The sequence below is a fragment of the Physeter macrocephalus genome, chromosome 2 (assembly GCF_002837175.3).
Source record: "Physeter macrocephalus isolate SW-GA chromosome 2, ASM283717v5, whole genome shotgun sequence".
NCBI lineage: Eukaryota > Metazoa > Chordata > Mammalia > Artiodactyla > Physeteridae > Physeter > Physeter macrocephalus.
This window is the reverse complement of record NC_041215.1, coordinates 19,683,273-19,691,330: the sequence shown is the minus strand read 5'-3', so window position 1 is coordinate 19,691,330 and position 8,058 is coordinate 19,683,273. Positions and strand designations below refer to the sequence as shown.

Genomic DNA, 8,058 nt, shown 5'->3' with positions numbered 1-8,058 from the left:
CAGGCCCAGCGGCCACGGCTCACGGGCCCAGCCGCTCCGCGGCATGTGGGATCCTCCCGGACCGGGGCACGAACCCGCATCCCCTGCATCAGCAGGCGGACTCTCAACCACTGCGCCACCAGGGAAGCCCCTGGTGGAAGCTTTTAACGCCAAGCCCCTGGACGCTCGTGTCCTGCTTCCTGCCATAGCAAAACTCTCGTGCCCGCATGCCCGAGCTTCCTGGTGGCGGCAGGCTCGGAGCCTTGTCCCTGTAGGGACATGGTGCGGTGACCCGCCCGGCAGAGCTGGTGCACGTGGGTGCAAATCCCGAGCTGTGTTTCCAACAGGAGCGCTCGTGCTGCGGGAAACGAAAATACCATCTCCTCGGGGAGCTTGTTCAGACACCCCATCCCAATCAGACACCCTCTCCTCACGGAACTCTCTCGCGCTGCAGCCTGCTGGGTTCCTCGAAAGCACTTACTGTGCTTTTCACTGTTTGTGTGTTTAGTTCTCTCCTGCCCACCGACTGGAGCCCCACGTGGGCAGGGGCCTCTGCCACCCGCCTCGGTGCCTGGCATGCAGGGGGTGCTCAACTGTAAACTGTACCTTTTGGCTGCTCACCTGCTCAAATTAAGAACAAGCACATCCTGTCGTTTGGCTACCTGCGACACCCCCCAAAGATCTTTAAAGAGGCTGACGCCAGTGGACAGGTTAGGATGTTTCTAGAGGCTCATGAAATGGACAGGAAACTCAGGGATAAGGCCCGGGCACTCTCTGGTCTGGAACTACACCACGATCTTGAAAGTAGGGCGTGGAGCTCACCCCGAACAGCAGGTGGGATGCTGGGGGCCACAGAGGTCCGTGGCCCAGGTGGCATCCTCTACCCCCACTGGGGCCCGTGACTGTTGTTTAGAACCCTGGGGCCTCTGCTAAATCTGGGGTGTCCTGATACCCCGGGTTTCTGTTCAGGAGTCAATGACTCGGTGTGCCCTCTTCACCCAGCGGCCTTCCCTGCGTGCACCACACCATCTCAACCACCGGACACAGAGGGTGCTGGTACGACCACCTCCACCTCGTTCCTGCTCTACTTCTGTGCTCGACCTGACTCAGCAGGTAACCTCCCTTCAGCCGCGAAGCAGCCAGGCTGCGGTGGCTCTGTGCCAGCTGGTGCCCATCAATCCAAAATAGTGCTCACTCATCCAAGAAGGTACCCAAGACTCCAAGGTGGTGCCACCGACCCAGGGTGGCACCCACCACTCCAAGATGGTGCCACCAGCCCAGGATGGCGTCCACCACTCCAACGTGGTGCTACCAATCCCAAATGGTGTCTACCACTCCAAGATGGTGCCACTGATCCAAGATGGCACCCACCAACCCAGGATGGCGTCCAGCAGAGGTGACTGGAGCGGGACTTTACCTTTTAGGCGCCCGGACGTGGTCTTCCAGCACAGCGTGCCCTCCAGGTGGAGCTGCCGCCGCAGCATGTCCTCCTTGAGGAAGATCAGCCCGTTCTTGAGCTTGCTGGAGGACTTGAGGTCCATCTTCCCCGCGATCTCCCTGAGGCGCTGGCCTTTCTCACACTCGCTGACCCTGGCGTCCACTTGCGAGATGATGCCTTTGATGAGGTTCAGGGCCTGGGTCAGGTTCTTGTGGTCCTCGGAGTCAGCTGCCACACACAGCAGAGTTAGCGCTTTCCCTGGTCTGCGTCCACGAACACGATGGAGGCGGACAGGCTACGGGGTCGAGGAGGTGTGTCCCGAGGCCACTACTCAGAGGACCCTCGAGAATCACCTTTCACCTCGAATTTCCTGAGATGTAAACGCTTCTCCAAAGTAAACGTGACAGCCCAGCGTTTGGTTTTCACCAAGACAGAGCTTCTGTCGAATGCAGAAGCTGAGGTGCAAATCAAGCGGCAAAAACACCCCCTGCATAACTCCACCGGCCATTCCTCGGTAAACAGACTCTCCCCTGCCCTCCAGCTCTCCACAAAAGACTCCCTCCACCTCCGACCGTTACCAAGAGCTGGCTCCTCCCACTCCAAGGGCTCTGCTTTCACGGCAGGGGAACTTTGGGCATTCCCCCACCACCCAAAACCCCTGTAGATAACGGAGGTGCGGTCAGCACTGCCCTGGCCTCCGGGAACCCCAGGCTGGGCTACATGCCCTTTCTCTCTGCCCTCCATGGCGCCAGGCATGTGACATGGAGGTCACCTCTGGGCCTGTGTGGGTCACCCAGGGGTGACCTCAGCAAGGGCACTACCCGTGTCTTTTCATCCACTCTCCAATACTGACTGAGGGCTGCTCCAGCCCAGACTGTGCGGGGACTGGGGGGTAACGGCAGGCGAGACCAGGCACCCTGGTTGGAAACCCTAGCACCCAGCACAGTGGATTCTGCAAGGTGGCAGCTCAGTTAGTGACTGCTGAGCCCAGCTGAATCCGGAGAACCAGGGACAGATCGCAGAGTGGATTATCTAACCCGCTATTAGAATAGGGGGTGGGGAGACAGAGACCCTCCTCCCCACCAAGCACCTAAGGGCAAGACAGGAGAGCTGCCGTACCTTCTGTGTTCTGAATAATACGCTCCACCAGCACGGGGTACTTGGTTATGCGCTGGGTGACCAGAAGGATACACTCCTGCACGCCGAGCCGCCTCACAATGGAGAAGTTGCCGATTCTCTATGAAACGGAGAAAGCAAAGCCATGCTGCGTGGGTGTCTAACCTCCCGCCACGTCAGCTCATGGTCGGATATCGCGTGATATCCAGTTCATGGTCCCTTTTCGGCTTACGGGGACCTTTTCCTTGCCGCTTTGCAGGTACTTGAAAGCAGGGGCTGCCTGCTGTATACAGAAAGGACACAAAGGAAGAGGCAGCCTCACCTGCTATAAAACGTGGGCCCCCGCAGAACCCATTAGGAAGAAACCAGCCGGGGGTGGGGGGAGTGAGTGGGGGGTGGTTATGGGAATCGTCTGGAGAGCTGTCCACGTGCACACGCACATGGGCACACCCTAACCCTGCTGATGGCCGTTAGGACCCTCCAGAGGCGTCTGGGCCGGTGCTCTCTGAACCGGCTCCCTGGCGGCTGCTGGTGCACGCTTCTGGCTAAGAGCCTAAGAAGTGGTCACCTGAAGTCACTTTTTTTTCCCCAGCCACATCATGTGGCTTGCGGGATCTTAGTTCCCTGACCAGGGATTGAAACCGGGCCCGCGGCAGTGAAAGTGCCAAGTCCTAACCACTGCACTCAGGCCCCCAAATGACCCGCTCCTTTTCACGTCTATTCACTGCCAGGATAATGGAGTGAAAGTTTTTTTAGAATTTTTTTCTTTTTTTGGCCACACCTCGTGGCGTGCAGGATCTTAGTTCCCCCGCCAGGGATCGAACCCGTGCCCCCTGCAGTGGAAGCACGGGGTCTTAACCACTGGACCGCCAGGGAAGTTCCCTGGGGTGAAATTTAACAACCCTGCATCCTTAACTCTAGACCTTTAGTTGCTGGATATCACTTCAGGGTAGAGTCCTTAGGGTACAGGCTGCAGGTGTGGAGCTGTTGTGGGGTGCAGCGGGCCGGGGCTGCCGCAGGGCACGTGCTGACCAGGCGCCCAGCAGCCTTGACCCAGAAGCGCCTCCCAGGATGCGGGGAGGAGGGGTCTTGCCCGACCACCGACTCAGCTCCTGGGCCCTGAGCACTTGCACACTGTTGGGCAGAAAGAAGACAGGTGTGGGTCACTCCACGGGCTGCGGGGGATGAATGGGGACCAGACAGGGGAGGAGGTGACGAAAGGACAAAGGCTTAGAGGAAGGCAGGCCGTGCACCTGCCGGAGCATCTGAGGCAGAGCGGGTGGCTCTGGAGGGCCGGTTCCCGGGGCAGGGAGGCACCTTGCGAGGACACTCATGTCCCCTCCACGGTCTGAGGACCCATGGTCATCCATTGAGGGGCATCTCAGGGGCCACCCCGCTGCAGCAGGAACAAAACCCTAGGCCTGCTTTGCTTTACACCCGGGGATTCTCCAGAGCTTTCACCACTGCGTTCTGAATGAGTTTGTGGTTAAAAATGAGACAGAACCTTGAAAAATCACTGCCTTATAACAAGTTGTTTATAATCCTAAGCTCTCCAAAAGCCTACAGTTCTGGGGTGGGGGGGAGCGGGGAACAACCTATTGCAAAGAGGATACTTCTTCTTTTTTTAAATTTTAAAATTTTGGGGCTCCCCTGGTGGCCCAGTGGTTGGGAGTCCACCTGCCGATGCAGGGGACGTGGGTTGGTGCCCCGGTCCGGGAGGATCCCACATGCCGCGGAGCGGCTGAGCCTGCGCGTCCGGAGCCTGTGCTCCGCAACGGGAGAGGCCACAGCGGTGAGAGGCCCACGTACCGAAAAAAAAAAATTTAAAAATTTTTTGGCCGTACCGTGCAGCACGCGGGATCTCAGTTCCCTGATCAGGGATCAAATCCGTGCCCCCTGCATTGGAAGCGTGGATTCTTAACCAGTGGACTGCCGGGGAAGTCCTGAGGATATGTTTTTAATTTAAAATAAATAAATAAATACCTCTTTTTTTTTTTTTTTTTACCTTGATCAAGTTTTGAAATTTCTTATTTTGCTGCAGTAGCAACTTGTAGTGACTGACAGCTTCATTGTGGCCGCTACAAAAGACACCGTATTTTTCTTTCATTCTCTCCCCGTTTTCACCTGAAAACTGAACAGAGGCCATGGAGGCGTTACTAGAAGCAAACACAAAAGCTGCCAGGGAATGTTTTCACCTCATTCGCCTGACTCTGCTAAAACGCAGATTGACTTGACTTGGGATTTCACTTTCTTGTCTGGCTCGCTGGCACCCAAACAGAGAAATGCTTCAGTACGTGGTGTCTCAGCACAAGGTTCCGAAAGGGAAAAGGAGAAAATGTCCACACATCACAGGTGCTTGTAAAACATCCCGAAATCCGAGAAGGAAAAATAAATTTAAGTGGAAGAACGTTAGAAAAATTCAAAAGCGAACGGCGTCTTCGTCTCGTGAATCCTAGTTAGTTGACTTGGGATGCTCCGGGCACTCCGGGGGCAGACGAGGGGTCCTGGGTCCCCTCTGTCAATCTCGGTCTCGGCCCAGAAGTCCACTCAGAAGTCAGCTCAGGGTCAACGGCCCTACCATGGATGGCTCGGGTCCAAAAACCAAACAGCCGTCAAGACCAAAAAAAATAAAAGCCAGCCAACCAAACAAACAAAAGCCCAGAACACCCACTGGACAGTGTCTAGACGAGTGCGTTCGCCGTTTAGGTCTCTGTGTTTCTAGGCTGGTGGCAGCATGCGCGGCTGTTAAGGGGCCAGGGCTGCAGTCCTCGGGGGCTGGGGCTCTCAGTAAATGGGGGGCATGTTCTTTCTGCACCGGAAGGAAAGAGACGGGGCAGGGGCTGGTCCAGGCCCTGAGCCGCCCTGGCCGCACCCACCTGCTGTACCAGGAGGTCCCCGATCTTCTGGACGATATAGTTGCGGTCACTGCCCTCCTCCAGGAACTCCTGACGGCGCTCCTTCAGCCGAGACAGGAAGTGGCCGTGCACCTCCAGCAGGTCGTCTGCGCCCGGGAAGAGGAGGCTGACGGCCTTGGGGCTGAACTGCAGCTCCTCCCGCAGGGCCCTGGAGTAGACCTTCAGCATGATCTTGAGCGTCCGCACGTGGTGGGCCTCCGTCTGCATCAGCTCTGCAGGGACAGGGACGCGGGACTTAGTGGTGCGGGGCCAATGCCCCGGCTCGGCCCTCCCTTGTCCTGCGACGGGCCAGGCCGTCTTCTCAGGTTTCCGCGAAGCCCTCGCGCTGGTGGTCTGACAGCCCAGGGGCCAGGCTTCCTGTTCTCCCCGGCCCAGCAGTGCTGGGGGCCCAGCTTAAGGGGGCAGCGAGGGGTGGAAGGACATCAGGAAAGAGAGGACCCGGATGTGCGCTGGGACCTCAAATTCACAGGAGGGGTTCCTGCCTAATGTCAACCGAAGATGTTTCCAGGCTGTTTGAAACAAGAAGACTGTTCTGACAAACACCCCTCCCTGGGAGGTGAAACTTGCATGTCAGAGACCTGCCCCAGACTATAACTGATGGGAAAAGTAGCGCTCCAGGGAGGATTTTTTTTTTTTTTTTTTTTGTGGTATGCGGGCCTCCCTCTGTTGCGGCCTCTCCCGTTGCGGAGCACAGGCTCCGGACGCGCAGGCCCAGCGGCCATGGCTCACGGGCCCAGCCGCTCCGCGGCATGTGGGATCCTCCCAGACCGGGGCGCGAACCCGGTTCCCCTGCATCGGCAGGCGGACGCGCAACTACTGCGCCACCAGGGAAGCCCTCCAGGGAGGATTTTAATTCACTGTTAAAGGCAAAGAAAGATTCGATTATGTGATGGAGTTCCTCTGCCGTTTAAGTCAAGGCCTTGAAGTTGTTGGAGATGAAACAGAAGTCAGTGGCGCCAGCCGGGGCCAGGGGCGCCAGCCACGGGGCTGGAAGGACTCTGCGCCTGCCCGGCAGTGGAGACAGTGTGACACAGGGCTGCCCGGAGGGAAGCGACGGACTGCACCGCCCCCCGCCCTCTAGGCAGGACTCCTGGCCGGGCGCAGGCTCTCCTCCCCACCCACACCCCAACCTGCTCTGGCCCTGGCAGGGCGCTCAGTGTGTAAAACGTGGAAGGAAGTGAGTGTCCACTGGTGAGTGGACACCACTGAGCAGTGCTGGGGGCCTGGAGGGACCCACGGGGGGCACCCAGCCCAGGGATGGGCGGCGCCTGGGAGATGTGGTTCCCACAGTGACTGCAACATCTCATCTGAGGACAGCGGCTGCCCACGGCCAGGTTTTCCAACAGCCGGCGGGAAGGGGCGCCCACCCCGGAGCAGCGCTACAGTCACATGCAGAGCGGGACCTGCCTCCAAAACCTCCACCACGCCTGGGACTGTCTGTGGTCACCAGGGATGGCTGGGGTGGGCCCAGGCGGTCTGCTCTCTCGGGGTCACCAGCAAGGTAAGGACGAGTCAGGACTGGGCATTCGGCCACTCCTGTCCTCGGGGACCGGTTCTCACAAAGCCCCGTCCGGCCACCTCCTTCCCGGCCTGGAAGGCAGGGCTACCCTGGGGGAGTAGGTGGAGTGGGCCACACAGTCTCAGGGAGGGTCAGCAGTGGAGCCCTGGCTCCCAGATGGAATTAATAAATTAAAAAAAAAAAAATCAAGAAGAAGAAGAGGGAGGAGGTGGAGGAGGGGGAGGAGGAAGAGAAGAGGGAGGGGAGGGGGAGGAGAAGGAGAAAAAGAAAAAGAAGGAGGAGGAGGGGGAGGAATGAAGGGCTGGCGTGGCAGGCCTCCTTACCATAAAGCACATCCTGCCTTTTCACCACCTCCCTCTTCTGTTTCTTCACATATGCGGGGTCCACGGAGAGGCTCCAGGACTCAGCCTCGAACTCGTGGGCGTCTGCTTCGATCTCACGCCTCAGCGAGGCAGTGTAGGGGTCTGAGGGAAGGATAGGAGGCCGCTGCTCAGGGGCCCGGGGCCTGGCAGGCTTGGGGCTGCCCCTGCCCGTGCCGCCTGGACGCCCGGATGTGGGTCCCGGCGCCTCCCAGTGAATGGAGACCACCTGACACCCGAGAAAGAATCGAGGTGACGGTACCTTCTATAAAGATGGAGTCAGCGTTCAAAGATGTAAGTGAAAGAGAGTCATCGGCTGCCTGCTTGAACTTCAGAGACACTGTGTCGGTTTCATCCATCTCTCCTGTGACTGGTCTAAATGGAAATCATAAAACAGTCATTTAAAAAAATTGCATTAAACACACACACACACACACACACACACACACACACACACACTCTACAAAGGCAAATCACGTTATTACTCAATCTGATTAGATACTATTTGAGAACTTTCTGGCTATCAACATAAGCCTTAACTCACAGATCATTTTGAAAATTAGGAGACTATCTGTCAATGTGACATCAGGTCTTCTTCCATCAAAACTGCCCTTTTTTAGGGGGGAAGTACACTTGATGTACAATATTATATTAGTTACAGGTGTATAATATAGTGATTCACATTTTTTTTTTTTTTTTTTTAGCGGTACGCGGGCCTCTCACTGCTGTGGC

The 8,058-nt window shown here is 57.3% G+C and overlaps 1 protein-coding gene across 1 annotated transcript in view; it reads right to left on the bottom strand.

Annotated features, from left to right (window-relative positions):
- ARHGEF18 (Rho/Rac guanine nucleotide exchange factor 18) overlaps nucleotides 1–8,058 on the bottom strand; it is a gene marked incomplete at its 5' end in the record, with an annotated part of 77,082 nt that overhangs the window by 14,346 nt on the left and 54,678 nt on the right. Inside the window, 6 exons of the mRNA XM_028495326.1 lie at nucleotides 1,397–1,645; nucleotides 2,537–2,654; nucleotides 4,539–4,664; nucleotides 5,410–5,660; nucleotides 7,291–7,431; nucleotides 7,589–7,701. Coding sequence (XP_028351127.1) covers nucleotides 1,397–1,645; nucleotides 2,537–2,654; nucleotides 4,539–4,664; nucleotides 5,410–5,660; nucleotides 7,291–7,431; nucleotides 7,589–7,701 — 998 coding nt within the window. The remainder of the gene's footprint in view (nucleotides 1–1,396; nucleotides 1,646–2,536; nucleotides 2,655–4,538; nucleotides 4,665–5,409; nucleotides 5,661–7,290; nucleotides 7,432–7,588; nucleotides 7,702–8,058) is intronic.